General features: G+C 55.7%; 2 protein-coding genes across 2 annotated transcripts in view; both read right to left on the bottom strand.

Annotated features, from left to right (window-relative positions):
- Window positions 1–2,301, bottom strand: part of SLC25A48 (solute carrier family 25 member 48) — a 45,321-nt gene extending 43,020 nt beyond the window's left edge. Inside the window, exon 1 of the mRNA XM_089909338.1 lies at window positions 2,211–2,301. Coding sequence (XP_089765464.1) covers window positions 2,211–2,256 — 46 coding nt within the window. The 5' untranslated portion in view covers window positions 2,257–2,301. The remainder of the gene's footprint in view (window positions 1–2,210) is intronic.
- Window positions 2,302–13,100: 10,799 nt separating this feature from the next.
- Window positions 13,101–16,643, bottom strand: LOC115803306 (uncharacterized). The gene is made up of 3 exons (XM_089908573.1): window positions 16,637–16,643; window positions 14,547–15,019; window positions 13,101–13,850 (listed from the first exon to the last, which is right to left on the bottom strand). Exons 1-3 carry the CDS (start codon window positions 16,641–16,643, stop codon window positions 13,101–13,103), a joined length of 1,230 nt encoding a protein of 409 aa, XP_089764699.1.
- Between the last annotated feature and the right edge of the window lie 276 nt (window positions 16,644–16,919).

Here is a 16,919-nt window from a genome sequence, read left to right as displayed (position 1 = left end):
CAGCCCCAGACCCAGCCTTGGGCCATTATCTCCCTGCACACTCATTAGTCCACCCATCTGAAAGCAGGGATACAAGATAAGAAACAGAATTATCAGGTCAGTGGTTTCCAAAATGTGAAGGATGTAATGGTGAAAGTTTATCATGACAGGTCACTGAGAGAGAAAGCAGCTATCGATGAGTACAGGGCTTAAAATGGCCCTGGTACCAGACTGTCTGGGTTGGAATCCTCGTGCTCATCCTAGATGTATGGTTTGGGGAGGGTCATTGAATTTCTCTGAGTATCCATTTCCTCATCTGTCAAATGGGGATGTGATGATAGCAGCTACCTCATTAGAGCTATAAAGGAATATACGTAGACATGAGACCACATATTGTATGATTCCGTTTATATAAAGTGTCCAGAAAACACTAATTTATAGAGCCTGAAAGTGGTTGCCCAGAGACAGAGGGAGGGGATGGAGTTTAATTGTAAATGGGCATGAGGGATCTTACTGGGGGATGAAATGTTCTAAAACTAGTTTATGGTAATGGTTGCACCACTTGGTGAAATTACTAAAAATCCCGAAATTGTACACTTGAAATGAGTGGATTTTATGATATGTAAAATAACCTCAATAAAGTTGCTTTAAAAGTATCCATGTAGCATTTAAACAGCACCTGACACTTAGGAAGTATTCACGGCTACTACATTCATGTTCATTTCATGGAAGCGAAAACAAAAACATACAAAACCATGTTGACATCAACAAAGTAAGGGCAATCTCAGAATAAAGGACAACCCACTACTTGCTGTGTGAGTTGGGGAGGGTCTCTGTGTCATCAGAGATTTTGAGCTACTCTGACAGTCTTACCCTCCAGGACATTTCTCAAACCAAGCCCCTGGCAAGCCCTACTGAAGTTGGTCTGACTATTTAAAGGGCAGCCGAGGAAAGCCTCTCCCTCCGAACAGCTGAAAGGTTGTCCGAAGAGGGTCTGGATGTGCCTGGTAGGTCCCTGGGCACAGTCCCCTGACTGGCAAAGTTAGGAGAGGCAGGTCTCAGCCCTACCCAAGGGAGCCTGTGCAACGGAACTGCCCCCAGGGAGAGGAATCACCTTTGCTTGGGAGGGTGAGAAGCAGGGGCCCTGCAGCCACCTGTCACCTGTGGGGGACAGACATGGACTCCTGCTAGGAGATGGGAGGGTGCCACCAGAAGGGGAACCACCCGGGATCCTAGCTGGTTAGTTGCTGTTTTCGTTTTTTTTTTTCTTTCCTACAAATCTCCTGGTCTCCATACCTAGAACACTTAGTGGGGCACAAACACGCTAGCCATAGCCTCTACCTGAGCGTCTCAGGATTTTACATTGGGGAGGGACTGCATTCGCCAACAGCTCTTTTCTGATGGTCCTCTTAGATGGAACCAAAAGAAAGGCTATATCTGACAATAAGCAAAGTCCCTCAGCCCCGCCCCCCCCAATAGCTGAGCAAAGAGGAGGGATAGACCTATTGGAAAGAGAAGAATGGAGAAGCAAGGCAATGGATACGACTATTGCCCAAGCAAACCCCAGGCTCAGCAGAGAGCGTCTCCAGGAGTGGTAGGAAGGGACCGGCGGACCCAACAGTGCCCGAGGAGAGGCATGACAGTTGGCTGTGGCTGAAAACGTGAAGGGTTCCTCCTATCTGGCAGCGGACACCTGCAGCCGGTGCTGGGCTCCCAGCTCTGCGCTCCGCTCCCCGCAGCCGGACGCCACAAGGGCCGGCCTGACCGCCAGGCCGGGCTCCGCATCCCGCGCGCGGGGGCGGGCGGCGGTCAAACGCCACCCTCACACACGAGTTCCTGTGAGCCCAGAGTCCCCAGACTCAGGTGCGCACCAGGGCGCCGAAGGGTGTGTACGCGCCGGGACGTTCCATTGGCTGTCCGCTTTGACCACTGGTTTAATCATTACAGGATCAAGTTCCGCGGACCCAAACTCTGAGGCAAATCGCAGGCTCGGGATGAATCTCCCTCGGGGTCGCGGCAGCAGGCGAGGAGCGGCAAGACCAGCCGGGCGGCGGGCAGCGAGCACCCAGGGCGCGTGTGGGCAGCGCCCGGGCGCGGAGCTCCCTGACCCGGCACGGCGTGGAAACTCCGCCTGCGCAACTCCCGGCTGACTCGCTCTTTTCCTCTCGGGCCGGGCTGTCCCGTCAGCGCACTCACCTCTGGGGGTCCCTCCCATCCGGGGATGCGCTCACCTCCGATCCAGCCCGCCACAAAGTCTTCCAGCTGGAAGTTGCCCATGGCCGGGGCCGCGGAGCCTCGCGTTCCCGGAGCCGGCTCGGTGCCCGTTCAGGGTCTGCTGGTCATGGCCCACGGGCGAGCGCGCCGGACGGGCGAAGTCAGGGACGCGGAGCTACCGGCAGGCAGGTCCTTCTCCACAACGGGTTCGGAATGGCTCGGAATCGCCGAAGCGCGCGGGCCGCCGGGCTCGCGCTCCAAGTGCCCGCGGGCAGCTGACATCACGCCCCCAGTAGACCTTAAAGGCGCAGCGCGCGGGCCGGGCGAGGGAGTGTCCACCGGTAGTTATGGTAGTTCTTCACATCTCCTCCGAGACACTGGAAATGATTTAGGGACATTTCTCAAAGTTCATGACAAGAGGTACAGAGGAAGGCTTTATCCGAGGTCCAGACGTATTTGATTACAAACACCAAGGTCTCTCTGTGATAGGATTATTTAGCTGGGTGGACACATCCTCTTTTTAGCGAAAACAGAGCTGAAATAATTATAATTGAATGTCCAACTATCAACTAAACCAGAAGTTCTCAATTCTTTGAGCTGATTGAAAGCCATGGACAGTTTCTCTATAAAATACAAAGGACACACAATCTTCCATAACAACTTTAGTGGTCAGGGGCTCTTCTCTCGCCTGTACTCCACACCTTTCTCTAGCCCCCAGGTTTCAAAACCCTATCTATTCCTGAATTACTGAAATAATGTGTGGAAAGCACCTAGCCCAGGGGCAGGCTCCAAATCAGCGCTAAGTAAGTACTCGCTCTTAATAATGTTCAACATTTCCTGGGCACTGACATCGGGCCCCCTTCACTGTACCTGGGCTTACCCCTCACAGCAGCCCTGTGAGATGGGTGTTATTATTATCCTCATTCCTAGGGAAATGATTGTATGACACATAGATTTTAATCATTTAGAAAACTGGTCCAGATTAGGAGACGAAAGTTGTCGCACCTGAGTTATAGGTTTAGCTGTGTGAGGACAGATTTGAGCTTTTTCCTAGGAGATCCGGCTGCCACGGTGGAGAGCCCAGGGGAGACCCCACCCAGACTTGAAGGTCCTGCAGCACCCCCGGCTGAGGGCACACAGCCCCCTGCTGAGAGCACCCCGGGCCAGGTGGGAATTTCCAGAGCCCTGAAAACTCTCAGCCTGCCCCTGGCCAGGCTTTCAGGAGGGATGGGGCTAGCCTGGAAATTTCCTCTGAGAGCTGCCTGGGCGTGAGGTCTGGGTGGCCAGGCAGCTCACTGTGCCCCTGGAAGTGCCTGCCTTGAAGCTCCCCGAAGCCGCTGATGCCCCACCCACAAAGCCTCCAGGGCTCTCTGAGCCAGTCCCCACCCCCTGCGGACAAGCAGACCCAAACCCAGCTCAGCCTCCTCGGCTCAAACACTTCTGACCAGCCTGCAAACGCACTCCCCGCACGCCCCAGACAAGCACAGGGAGCCAGAGCTGCCTTGCCCTGAGGATGTTTTCAAGCCACAGTCTTGTGCAAAGTCTTACTTCCTCACTCCCCCTCACAGCAGCTGTGAGCAGGCACTGGGGGTCATCCCTGCGATGGTCACTTTTATGTGTCAACTTGGCTGCGTGACACTACCCAGTGATTTGATCAAACGCTCATCCAGGTGTTGCCGGGAAGGGATTCTGTGGAGGTGACGACCAACTGATTTTAAGTCTGGGAGCTCATCCTTGATAATCTGGGTCAGCTTCGTCCAGTCAGCCGAAAGCCTTTAGAGCAAAATGGACGTTTCCCTGAGAAAGAAATGCCACCTGTGGGATGAGCATTTCCAGCCGGCCAGCCTGCCCTCCAGATGTCACACTTGCCCAGCCGGACCCTACAATTATGTAACATAGAATCTCCCTCTGCTTCTGTTTCTCTGGTAGAACCCTAACTGTGTACACCTGTAAAATAGAGACGAGGCGGCTCGTAGGAGACTCAGGGAGGTTTCATGAAAGCCTAACCAGTCAGGGGGTCTCATGCCCCCCAGCTGTGAGCTGCTGGAGAAATTCTAGAGACAGCCTTGCTCTGGACCTCTCTCCACACACTTCTCACCCCACCCTCCACTTTCCTATCCCGCCCCTTGTCCTGAAATGGTGCTTCACGGTGTGCCCATGTCTCCCTGAGCCTGTGCTGACCCCCATCAGCCACGGGCTCTCTCTTCCCTGTCTCACCCCCAGGCAGTGATGCTTATTGACATTCCAGCCACATCCTAGGCCCTGGCCCCAGAGCAAGCAAGACCTGGAAGGCCAGGGTCTGACTCTGCAGGGGCCCAGCTCCCTCCAGGCCCAGGCTCAGCCTGAGCCAGCCCGGAAGGAAGGCAGAGGGGGTGGTCACATCTCTCTCAGACTTCCTCTCTGTAGGCAGCCCTGCACCCAGCCAGGTCCCAGCTGGAGGCCCATGCTTGCTGGGAAATGTGACCTGGCTACGTGGAGGTGCTTTTGGTCCAGTGAGAGCTCCCTGGCCTCCCTCCAAGAAGGAGGAGGACTGGTGTACCTCAGTGTCCTGCTAGTTTCCAGCAGGGACCCAGTCGTAGCACCTGGGATTGCAAAAAATGGTGAGGGTTAATGTCTGAAGGAAGGGGCCTCTGCTGGGCCTCTCCCACTGGCACATTTATGTCACATCATCAAGACCATCATGGTGTGGAAGCTGCCCAGGGCTCCTTCTTCCAAAGCAAGACAAAGTTTGCCACTGAGGCTTGACCTGAAAAGGGCTGAGAGGAGTGGGGCTACCAGTAGCACCTCTCCCCCCTCACCATGCTCTGCCCTGCCATGCTTGGGACGTGTGCCAGGACAGTTATGAGAAACGAAAGGTCTCCAAAGAGTGGTCACTGTGTGAACTCACCTTGAAGCCAGTCCACAGGTGGAGAGCCTGCCAGTTCACCAAGGCCTGCCTGCTCTTTTGGAGGACCACCTAGAGGGTGCCAGGCGGATTGTCGTCCCCTCAGTCCTGTGTTGGCACCAAGTAAGAAAGCCTTGAGTTGGCAGGCAGAGGCTCCGGAGCCCTGGGACAGCCTCCCGGGCCCAGAAAGCGGCTGCTTGAACTGCTAATGAGCTGCAGCAGAGCGGAGGGTGTGGGCTCCTTTCCAGAAGGCACCTCTGCGCTCCATTCCCAAATGTGGGCCACAGATCTGCCCAGCAGGCACACCTACAAGGGAGGTAGGGGGAGGGCCCAGGTCTGGTCTCGTGGCAGCCAACGGCCTGGCCAGAGAATCCTAGACCCAGCAGAACGCTGTCTCTGGGGAGGGCTCTGAGCTGCTACTTGTTCCTGGCTTCCCTGCTTTGGAGCAGCATTTGTAGTGCTGCCATGCACACTTGTATTCCGCCCTTGGGAGAGAGCAGGTAAAGCAACTGAGGCACAGAGAGATCAACTCCCTCGGTTGCTAGGGTCAGAAAGAAACCCAATTTCCTTTCTTCTTCAGCTCCTTCCCCAAAGATAACCCCCAGAGCATCTTCCACCACAGTGGGGATCGGCAGGTGGGCGGTGCTGACAGTCTGATAACGAGTGGTGCATTTCCCATTCCTCATTTGCCCTTTCAGGTAAACAGTTTCCCAAGCACCTAGTCTGTGTCAGTCTCTGCTCTTGGGAAGGGCTCTGGCAGAGAGGGGACCATTTGCCTGAGATGCTACATGGGGGTGGCTGTGAGAGCACTGAGGGGAGTCAAGTGTCAGTCAGCAGTCAGGGAAGGCCCCCCACTCCCCCCCGCCCCCGGCTCCCAGCCTGCAGCCTCCTGGCTGCACCCTGAGTCTCTCCAGCCCCATGGCTCCACCTCCTTGGCCAAGCCCAGGTCCCCCACCTGCTACACCTGGGCCAGGTGCTCCCACCTGATACCCCGTGGCAGAGACCCAGCCCTGCTCCCTGCTCTCCTCTGTCTTCTGGAAGCTTGCCCTCACCCGGTGGGGCGGCCTTTCTCCCTGACTACTGCGCTCTCCCTCCTTCTCTCTGTCCGCAGTACTCACTTCCTGCCCCTCGTTCTGTTTGGGGACTCTCAGGGCCCTCACCTGGACCCTCTCCCAGCCATACCCATCACCTCTCAGATCACAACCTCGACACCTCATCTCCTACCTGTCTCTCCTCTCCTCAACTCCTCTACTTGAAGAGTAGATGGCCCCATGTCATCTCTAACTCAGCACATCCTTTTATGGACTCTTTGTTTAACTAACTCTCTATCCCTCCAGTGCCCCACCCAGCTGGCCACCCAAACCAGACGCTGGGCATCACCCTCAATTCTGCGCTCTCCCCCAAGGCCTCATTCCGTCAGCTGTGAAGTCCAGGGTCCATCTCCTCCCTGGCCCCGACATCCATCCCTCTCTGACGTCTCCCAATGTGGCTCAGCCCAGCCCTGTGCCTCTGCCTGTCTGGATCATGGTGGACAGAAGCCCCTGGGTCCCTCTGCCCCAATCCTCTGTCGCTCCAGCAGCTGCCACAGTGAGCTTCTGAGACCTTGAATCTGTTCCTGCTCTCCGGCTGACAGACCTCCAATGACTCCCCACGGCCTTGAGTCTAGTTCCACTTCCTTAGCTTGGCATGTGAGGGTCTGTGGGCCTGGGTCCGGCTGCCTTTCCACTTCTCACCTCCTACCACCCCAGCCCTCCCCTCAGGCCAAAGCCCCAGCTGAGAAGTATGTGCTGCACGCCCCACACGCTTTTCACATGTGTGCCCGCCCACATGTTCCCTTGCTGGGAACGCCCTTTTCCCCACTTCTTCTCTAGCTAACCCTCACACCTTACTCCTTTGAAACTCAGCTCAGCTTCTCCTGATAGCCCTTCCTTGAAGCACTGACGGCCCACTCCATGCTGGATCTGCTATCTTTCAACTGTATTTCCAGAACATTCCAGGCATATGCATAGCACTGCCGTCACGCTCTATGGATTATAGTCTGCCTTCCCGTCAGGACTGTGGACACGCCGAGAAGAGGGCACTGCCTTATTCTCCTCTGGACCTGCAGAGCCTGGCAGAGGCCTGGTGGACATCACTGCTCAGCGGGCCTTAAAAAGGAAGGCCATGGAGACCAAGTCTGAAGGGCCTGCTGACTGCTGGCAGTCAAAGAGGGAGTCTTGATACAAGGCAGAGCAGAAGAGACCAGGGTCTTTCTTGGCGTGTCACAGAAGCCCGGCTCCTTGCAGGCCCTCAAAAGTTCCAGATGCTTTTCCAGCTCAGGGCCTTTGCACTAATCGCTCCCTCTGCTTGCAGCTCCCTCCTCTTGCCATCCTCAAGGCCAGCTCTACCTCCCTCAGGACTAAGCTGAAACAGCCCCTGCAGAGAGGGCTCTCCCATTGCCCCTCTCGAGGCTCCCTGCTTCTCCTTCCAGCCCTCGCCGTGTTGGCCAGTCTTTGTGCAATGCCTGGGAGGCCCAGGAGGGTAGGAGCTGTCCGCCTTGTCCACTGTCGCTGCATTCTAAGCCCCTGCTGCAGAGCAGGTGAACGGTAATGACTAATGATTGAGTGCGAATGAATGAATGAATGAATGCTTTGTCTTTCTTCTTTGCTTGTTTGTACCTGCTGCACCACTCCTGTGCCGACCTCAGACAATGGGAGCTCTGGGGTCCCTTCCCTGACTCTGATGAGTGATTTTGAAGGTGCCACTGGAGTTTCTCATTTGGCGCAGGATTCGTTCTTTTACTGACAGTTCTTTGAGAGAGTCTGTTCAGAGCATGTTCTGTATTTGGTCCAGTGCCCCTTCAATTTGATGCTCCAAGTCAAGTAACAGAGGCGAGTGGCTGTGAAATGAGGGGGCAAAACAGCTGCTGGGAGGCTGGGAGGCTGGGCTGCCTGGGCTCTGCTTCTGGTGCTGCTGCTCACTGGGCACCTTGGGCAAGTCCAGGGCTCAATTTCCCCTCTGCTTTTTGTAGAGTAGAGACGGGCCTCCTCAGTGTCCAGAGAAGTCTAAAGTTCTGGGCCATGGAGATGCCGGCTGTGGGTGTCTTCTTAAGATCTGTCAGCAGAGGGCGCTGCTGCACAGCACTTGGAACTCCCAGGAGGAAAGGACAGGCTTGGCTGCAGCAGGGGGAGAGGTTCCTGGCCCAGTTTCCCTGGCACTGGGCTGGCAGAGTCAGAGCCAGTATACACTTGGGCAACGGAAGATGCACTGACACGGGAGGCTCAGGAGGAGTCTGAGGGTGCCAGAGCGGACCTCTGAGGGGCTTGATGTGGACCCATCTGAGGCTTCCTGGGAGCTGACTCTGTACTTGGAGGGAGAGCCCCCAGTAAGAAGAGGTGACACCTCCATCTCTTCACCTGCCTTGACTCATCCAGGCCTCAGATTTACCAGGTTCTTTTCCACCTCAGGGCTCCAAGCTGGGCCAGTGCTATATGTTCCTCCTACACTAGCTCATCAAATTCTGTGAGGCAATTCCCTACTTTGCAGGTGAGAAGAATGAAGTTCAGATTAGTTAAGCAATTTCTCCAAACCCACACAAAACCTCCGTGAGTGGAGGATTAAGGCTTCACACCTTTTGTTTGACTCCAGGACCCAGCTCATAACCGAGGTGCTGCCTCCTGGTCAAGCCTCAGAAAGTGGAGGTGACTTTCCCCAAAGCCCTGCCCCCTCCCTGCCCTGGCCCCTGTGCATAAATGTCCTAACTTCTCTGACTCAGCTTCTCCACCATCAGGGAGATGGTATTAACCTTTGCCAACTACGCTCACATTCTTAGGTTTGCTGGAGCAGATGTCTCAGGAATCAAGGGGAGCGCCCCGGGCTGCCCTCAGTCCTTGCCTCCCTGCCAGGGTCCTGTGGGCTGAGATGGCTCTGTGCACATCTGAGAACAAGGCAAGCCTGCCCTTTCCTTCTCAGCTGATGGGCATAAGCGGGCTTGTGCTGAGGACAAGCGGAGGCCGCGCAAGTCGGGGACCAGGAAATCTGGGATTGAGGGATTTCCTCAGGAGAAGAGGGGTGTGGGGTGGGCGATGGCGGGGGGACTCCACTGCAGCTCTTGAGGTCACATCCAGCGGCCCCTGCTGAGCAGTGCTGTGTGCTGAACTGCCTGGGGTGCAGAGAGCTGGTGACTCGGTTGGTGAGAGAGGAGTCTGTGTTGGGAATGGCGGCCCCATCTCTGCCACTGTGCGGCGAGTCTCCTCCACCAGCCGGCTCAAACTTCAGGGGCAGAACTCTGAGGAAGACCAGGAAACCTCATCTCATGCCTGAGATGAAAAGAAAAGGAGCCAGACTCTGAAGTCTCAGGAAGGAGCTGGTCCTAAAAAGACGATCTGGATTTTGGCCTGCGGAGGCAGTAGAGAGGGCATCCATCACATCACAGGTAGAGGGCAGAGCTGAGTGACCCCAGGCAGGAGAGAGCACGGGAGCCAAAGAGCTCGCCTGCTGTGGGAGAGGAGGCTGAAGGCTTGGAGTCTGAGCTCCAGGGCCCTGGCTGGCCAGGTGACTCTGTGGGCGGTGGCATCTGCTGTCTATCGGCGGTCCGCAGTCCTCCTGCTGCCCCTGTGAGTGGACGGAGGACCCATCTGGGGGCTAGCTGCATCTCACCTGGACACACCTCCCTGGCCCACCCTGAGGTGGGCCTGGGCTCCTTGCACACCAGCCTTGCTTTCTGTGGGAACCTGGCGGGCTTGCCTGGGGAGGCTGAGGCCTGTGCTGGTCCAGCCTCTCAGAAGGGCTGTGGTGTCCCTTCGCTCCCCTCACCCAGCACACGCACAGCACACACTCGTCAGCCTCTGGGTGGGGGTGGGGCGTGGGCACGAGAACCAGCAACGTGTTCCGTCCGCAGAGATGGCACAGGTCTCCCCACTTGCTGTGCGTCTCTGGATGCACTCTTCCTTCCCGACCTCAGTTTCTCCATCTATTAAAAGAAAGGCCAGACTTAAGACCCCACACCTCAAAGAAAGAGACGGGGTGACAAAACTCTCAGCTTGGAACCCACCCAAAACCACTGCTGTCTGCTCCAGGGTCAGTGTGAACATGGCAAGGAGGAACTTCCTGTTTTTAAGAGAGGGGTGACTTAAAGGACTCCAAGGACATCTCATTTTTGATGCAAGTACAAAGAAAAAACTTAAAAGAACAAAATCTCAAAACCATGTGGATTCAATTTTCTCCAAAGTAGAGATTTCCTAAGTGACAAATCTGTAGCCAGGGAGAAGGCTGAGGGGAACCAGCCTTAAATGAGGTACCAAACCACTTGGGGAGGGGCGTGCAGAAGGGAAATTGCTCACTGCCTCATGCCTTACATGGTTCTGCTGCAGCCGGGTCTCCCAGCAAAGCAGCCGAGCTCCGGCTCTGCCCCTGCCTGTCACTTCTTCCAGCCCCCTCTCCACCTTCTCCTGAGGAGCTCCACCTTTTTCCTCTTGCATGCAGCCTCCGAAGGTGCCTCAGAATGACCAAGGAGGCTTCCATCCCCCTTCCTCCACTCCTCCCCTAAGTTTAGGCCCCATAAAACCAGAATGTGTCCCCTTTTCTGCCCTTATTGATGCCTCATCCATTCATCCAACAATGAATGCTTGAGTATCTCCCATGAACTAGGCATAATGCTGGGTTATGTGTTATCTTAGCACATCCCTCCCAAGTACAGTGTTAATGCCACTTCCCTCTGATGCCGCACCCCAACTCCAGGGACTGCTTTGGTGAATGAGCCCTCTCTCCCCACGAATCCCCAGCATTTGGCACTATGCCTTATATTAGAGCATATGGTAGCCCATCTTCCAGGATGGTCCCCAGTGCTTCTTACCATTCATGCCCTTGTGAGGTCTCTTTCTATACTGAATTAGAGCTCACCTGTGTGGCCAACAGACTATGGCAGAGGTAAAAATATGTGACTTCTGAGGCTCAGTTGTTAATAGGCATTACAGCTTCTGTCTTGGTCTCTGGGATCACTTGCTCTGGGGAAGCCAGTTACCATGTTGCGTGGCTGCTCAAGCAGCCTTGTGGAGGGGCCCACGAGGTGAGGAGCTGAGGCCTCCTGCCAGGAACCGGCACCAGTTTGCCAGCCATGTGAGGGAGGAAGCAGATCCTCCAGGCCCAGTCAAGCCTTCAGATGACTGCAGCCCTGTCCAACACCTTAACTGCAGCTTCCCGAGCGACCTCAAGCCACAATCACCCAGCCAAGCTGCTCCCAGATTCCTGAACCTTAATGCTGTGAGAAATTGTGTTTATTGTTATGTTAAGCCCCCAAGTTTTGAGATAATTTATTACAAGGAAATAGACATCTAATACAAGCATAATAGTTAAGAGCATGGACTCCAGAGCTAGATAGTGTTTAGATCCTAGCTCTAAAGCTTTCCATCTCTGTATTCTTTGGTTGGCCATTTAATCTCCCTGAGCCTGGACATCCTCCTCTGTAAAATGGGGTTGCTAACTGTACCTAACCAAAGTCAAAATCAGTGTGTTAAATCATGTACAGTGCTCAGCACTGTGGTTGGTGCACAGTAAACACTCAACGAAAGTTAACTCACCATTGTTCCGGCCTCTGCGTCCTCATGGGTGCTCATGTCTGCATCGGCACAGAGCAGCTCCTGGCCAGTGCCAGCTGGATGGATAAGAAGCAAATTGCTCTTGCAGAGAAGCCCATCCGCTTACCCAGGATCTCTCTGCCCCAGATCCTTCCTGCAAACCACTCCCTCAAGAGAGCTCTCAGTCTTGAAAAGCTCCAGGGTCTCTTCAGCCCTGGCACTTGGCTGCAGGGCTCCCAGCCCTACCTGTGCTCTCTACAAGCCCCACACACGGACCGAGGGAGCCGTACCTGGGACCCAGCTCGGAGAACACAAAGAAAGAGTGGCACCCCGCCCTGGTTTCTAACTCACACCCAGACACCTCCCAACTGTTTGAGGGCGCTGAGGGCTCAAGGATGCCAGCCAGCACAGACCCAGCCCAGACTCGGCCCTGAGGAACGCACAAGGGACCAGGCCAATTCCCCCACTCCAAGAGCAAAGCCAAGGAGTCTTCCAGCAAGGGCACCTAGATTTCGTCCATCATACTCCCAACCCCAAGTCCCCCAGCCCAAAGGGAATTCACAGGAAATATCAAAAAGTGGATTTTTTTAGAAGAAATTCTTCCACGTACCTGAAGTGTGACCGACTGGTTTATTTCCCCTCCTCCTCAACTTCCTCATCCTCAGGAAGAGTGGGGAGGAGGTGCAGGCATTCCCCTGGTGCAGGAACAGGAATCAGCCATCAGGGGCGTGTGGGTCATGGAATCAGCGCCGCGGGACAGACTGGCTGTGAAGGTGGGACATGACGTGTATGACTGGGCACTCAAGGACAGTGTCAAACAGAAGCTGACGTCCGTGTGCTCAGTCCCAGGAGTGGGTGGGGTGGGCGGACACACCCATGTGTCCTCATCCTATGTGCTTCAGCCTCAGGGCCCTCTGCTGTGGTGCGTGGAGGGAACCTGGAGTTGGGGCACCAGACAGCACATCCACAGAGTCCAAGAAGGCAGGGCCTCAGCAGATATGTGCTGTGTCGCTGTGTCCTGCCTGCTGCTCCAAAGAGGAGGAAGCTGGGGAAGGAAAGGCAGAGGGGCAGTGAGGAAAGGAGAGCTGGGGGTGGGTCCAAGGGAGCCTGGCAGGCAGCAGCTGGCTCTGTCCTTGCTGTGTAAAGACTCACGGAGGAGGGGCATGTGGGGAAGTGCTCAAGCACTCAGCCCCCCCCCCACCCCACCCCCGGTCAGACAGACCTGGGTGTGAATCCCAGCTCCTCTGTTGGTGAGCTGTGCGAGCTCGGGCATGTTACTTAACCTCTCTGAGCCTGTTTTTTCAACTGTAGAATGGCGATGACACAAGTGTATGCCCCTAAGGATTATGGAGATGGTCTCTGTGAGGTGCCTAGTCCATAGTAAATGCTCAATACACGGAAGCCACAGGTATTACTTCACAGCATCAAATTAGTGCACCAACGCCAACCCTTGTAGTCAAATGATTTATTTACAAACTCGTCTCTGGTCTCTGCGCCTCCCAGGTGTCCAGCCAGCCCTGCCCCTTCTGCTTAGTGGAGGCACTTTTGGGGCAGCTGCTCTCCACTGGGCAGGTTTCCCAGCTAGGATAGATGAGTGGAAGCAGCCGGGGTGGGAGGGTCACTTCCTGGGGGTGGGGCTGAACATAGGGTACAGGCTGAGCTCTCCCCTCTGCTGAGTCACACCCCAGGGTAGAGCCACTGGCTAGCAGGGTGCAGGGTCTTCTTTCCAGCCCAACAGGGGAGCCTGCCGGGGCTTGGGGTCCTCCCGCCGGGAGGGAAAGTGAAGGCCTGAAGGCTGCAGTCCCAGGCCAGCTCCAGGTCCAGGGCGAACTGAGCTCTGGGAACCTCACCGCCAGCCATTTCACCGCCTGTGAGCTAATCATCAGGGGCCGGGGGCCGTTCTTCGGTGGCCCCTGCCGGCCCCAGCGCCTGCTCCGGCGCAGTGAGGCCGCACCAGGCCCGGGCAGCTTCCCTGGGGACTCCTGGCCCCAAAGCGGACAGGCGGGAGGCCCAGGGCTCGTGCGCAGACACTCCTCAGGGCTTCTGTAGTAAGGCACGAATCCTGGAGCACACAGGGCCTGGCCCCCGAAAGCAACGTCGCTGGAGACAGGCGCATCCAAGCCGCTGTCACGGGAGTGCCCTATTGAGACCAGCAGGGTGGGGCAGCGAGTCGGTGAGTGAGAGAGCCCAGAGATGAGGTCTGGGCCTGCCGGGCCAGCCTGGGTCAGCAGGAGACAAGATGGTCAGCCAGGCTCCCAGGATTGGCCTGTGCCTCCACTCCACAGTAGCGTAGGGGAAGAAGCCAGGGCCGTACCTTCTACAGAAGGGAAGCACTCAGCGATGTGATGTCACTCAGCCCTCCCAGGGCTCCCAGCTGGGATTAGAACCCACGCATCCCACCTCCTCCATCCTGCAGTCACAGGGCAAGTTGCCGGCTTTGTGGGGCTAGAGTGGCTTTAGGAACTCTGGAGGGCATGGGCTTTGGGTCAAATCCCAGGATTGCTCTTGCTAGCAGTGTCTTTGGCCAAGTCGCTTAACTTCTCCAAGGCTCATTCCATAAAACGGGAATAATAACAAGATCTACCTCATAGGACTATTACTAGGAAAAATGAAATGACACACACGAATCATTTATCTGGGAGCCTAAGGACTAAACAAATAGTGGCTACTATTACTTTCTGTCTTTTATAAGGAAACTGAGGGTCATGAGGCTTAAAACACATTCTCGGAGCAAGTGGCCGAGCTGGGATTGAGGCAGCCTGCCTCCAGGCTCTGTGCCCTTATCTAACAACACGCTGCTCCAGGAGCCCCAACCGACCCCGGGGGCCTGGTCAAGCCTCCTGGGGTGTGTGGCCCTGGGACAGAGGTCTGCCAGGGCCCGCAGTGCTGCATCCTCTGTGGCCTCCCCAACTCACAGAACACCTGCCGCTGACTGTCGTCCTGCAGCAGCAGCAAGCCTGCAGCTCCCTCCTGGTGGGTGGGTCACGGGAGCCTGAACACCACCTGCCAGGAAGCGCCAGGCTGGGAAAACTCTCCTCCTTGGAGCGGTAGTGAGGGAAGAAGCCACTGGGCAGTTCTGAGTCCTCCCCTCTGATACTCTGGTCTCCTCCTTGGTCCCTGCAAACCTCAGGCCGCGGGGACAGCTCCTCCTCAGCCAGGAGCTGCCCGTAGGTGCGGAAGAAGGGCAGGTACTCCAAGGTCACCAGGGGCCCATGGGAGAGGTCAAGGTTGCTGTGGGGCTCACTGCCCCTTGAACCGGTGGCCTGCAGTTGCCGGGATGGGGACTCTGGGTCGTCCTCCTGCAGGAGGCTCTGAGAGGGCAAGACTCTGGGCTCAGCCTCGCAGCTCTTCTGGGACGTCTGGGAAGAGAAGGGAGTTCCATCTGTCACTGCACCCAACTCCCCCAGCCTCCCCAGCTCTCACCCCAGCTCCTGCCTACATTGGAGGCCAGAGGGGTTTTCCAAATGCGGCTGTCCTCGTTACAACCCAGGGTGGCTCCCATCCAGGGTCGGCTTACCCACAAGCCTCACCTGCAAGGTCCCCGCGGGACACACCATCCTTCTTGCCCTTCGTCAGTAACACCAAGCAGGTACTGCTTTAGAGCCTGTGCTCTAAAGACTCTCTTAGACTCTCAGCTCAGAGGAGCCTTCCCAGCCCCTGCCTCCCCCACGTGACTCCGGATCACTTCGCCCTTCACTTCTGCACTGAAGCATTTTTCTTAGTCATTGGTCTGCCTGCTCCGTGTGTGCGGTGGTCTTTGTCTGGTGTTCCTGGCTCATTGTAGGCACTCAGCCTATGCTTTTCCAACAAATGATCAGTCTAGTCTGCTGACTCTCAGTGCATCTCATATGCCCTTCACTCTGTCCAGTCCAGCCACATAGACCTTCTCTAGGTGCTTCTTACTTGCCAAGCATCCTCTTGCCACAGGGCCTTTGCACTTGCTAATGCTCCTGCTTGGAATCTCTCCCCTCTCCTTCTTCCTAGTTGACAACTTCTCCAGCTCTTGGCTTAAGGTCTCTTCCTGTACCCCCCTGGTCTGCTTGCATCACTCTACCATTGACTCCCACCATCCTGATTCCTCTCATTCAAGGCACCAATTCCTCTGCTGTGAAACATTCGTCTGCATGATTACTTGATTAATGCCTTTCATCCTACAATTTATAAAGTCCACCAAGGCAAGGCCCATCTGTCTTCCATATCCCTGGAGCCTAGAAGAGCCCTGGCACACAGTAGATACCAAATATTGGAAGAAATGAAAGGAAGGTTGGAGGGAAGGAAAGAGGAAGAAAGAAAGAGTACTGAACTGGGCTTGGCCAGGAGCAAAGTCTTTGCCAGACTCAATGTCGACAGCAGGGAGAAGCCATTTCTTGTGGGGAGGGTGGGGTGGAGAACGAGGAATTACTTCCCAGGCCCTGAGGGAACATAGGGACCCAGAGCACCTGTCAGTGAAAAGCCAGCCCATGCTCCACCTTTGCCTGTCAGGGCCACGAGTACATGGTGGGGTCCATGGGGTATATGTGTGGCCTCTGGGCCCCTATTGGAGGACCCTCCCAATAGGAGGGTCCTGCTGTGGTCTGGCCGAGGCCTTCTTGATCCTTGATGGGGACTCTGGGCCTGAGTGCCCCTCCCTCACCAAAGGCCATGTGGTGGCACACACTCCTGTGTGCAGCTTGAGCCCACGGTCCCCATCGTAAGTCTTAACCCTTGCTAAATGCCTGCTGTCCTGCTGACTGCAACTTCCTGGAGAGTGGGTACCAGGCCCTCTTCTGAGTTCCACGTGTCTCGCTCACGCCACCTTTGCTGAGTTTCTACCACTCCCCAGACACCCCATGGGCACTGCGCTGGGCAGTCCTCTCTCTCCAGGAACCCTAAAGAGGCCTGTGAGGAAAGACTTGCCTTTCCAGCTTTGTTGTGCCAAAGAGACAGGACAGACTAGTAGCAGTGCCGGGGTTTGAGCCCGAGTCTGCCCTGCTCTGAAGCCTGTGGTCTTCTCACTGTGACTTACACGGCATCGTGGGTTGAACCGTGTCCCCCACAAGAAATGAGGTCCTAACCCCTGGTACCTGTGAATGAGACCTTATTTGGAAATAGGCTCTTTGCAGATGGAACCCAGTTAAGATGAGGTCATCCTGGATTAGAGTGGACCCTTAATCCAATGACTGGTGTCCTTATAAGATGAGGGAAATTTGGATACAGACACAGGGAGAATGTCACATGACAATGGAGGCAGAGACTGAAGAGATGCTGCCACAAGCCAAGAAATGCCAAGGATCGCCAGCAACCATCAG

This window comes from Delphinapterus leucas, chromosome 3 (genome assembly GCF_059928025.1).
Source record: "Delphinapterus leucas isolate spDelLeu-1000000601 "Yukka" chromosome 3, BTC_Dleu_Yukka2, whole genome shotgun sequence".
Classification (NCBI taxonomy): domain Eukaryota; kingdom Metazoa; phylum Chordata; class Mammalia; order Artiodactyla; family Monodontidae; genus Delphinapterus; species Delphinapterus leucas.
This window is presented reverse-complemented; position numbering and strand designations above follow the sequence as displayed.

Bases quoted from the DNA above. Each gene is read 5' to 3' on its own strand.
- LOC115803306 (XM_089908573.1), bottom strand. The intron at 13,851-14,546 runs GTGAGTTGGGGA...CTGCTGACCCAG, and splicing joins CAGTCAGCGGCAGGTGTTCT to GCTGGCCCGGCAGGCCCAGA.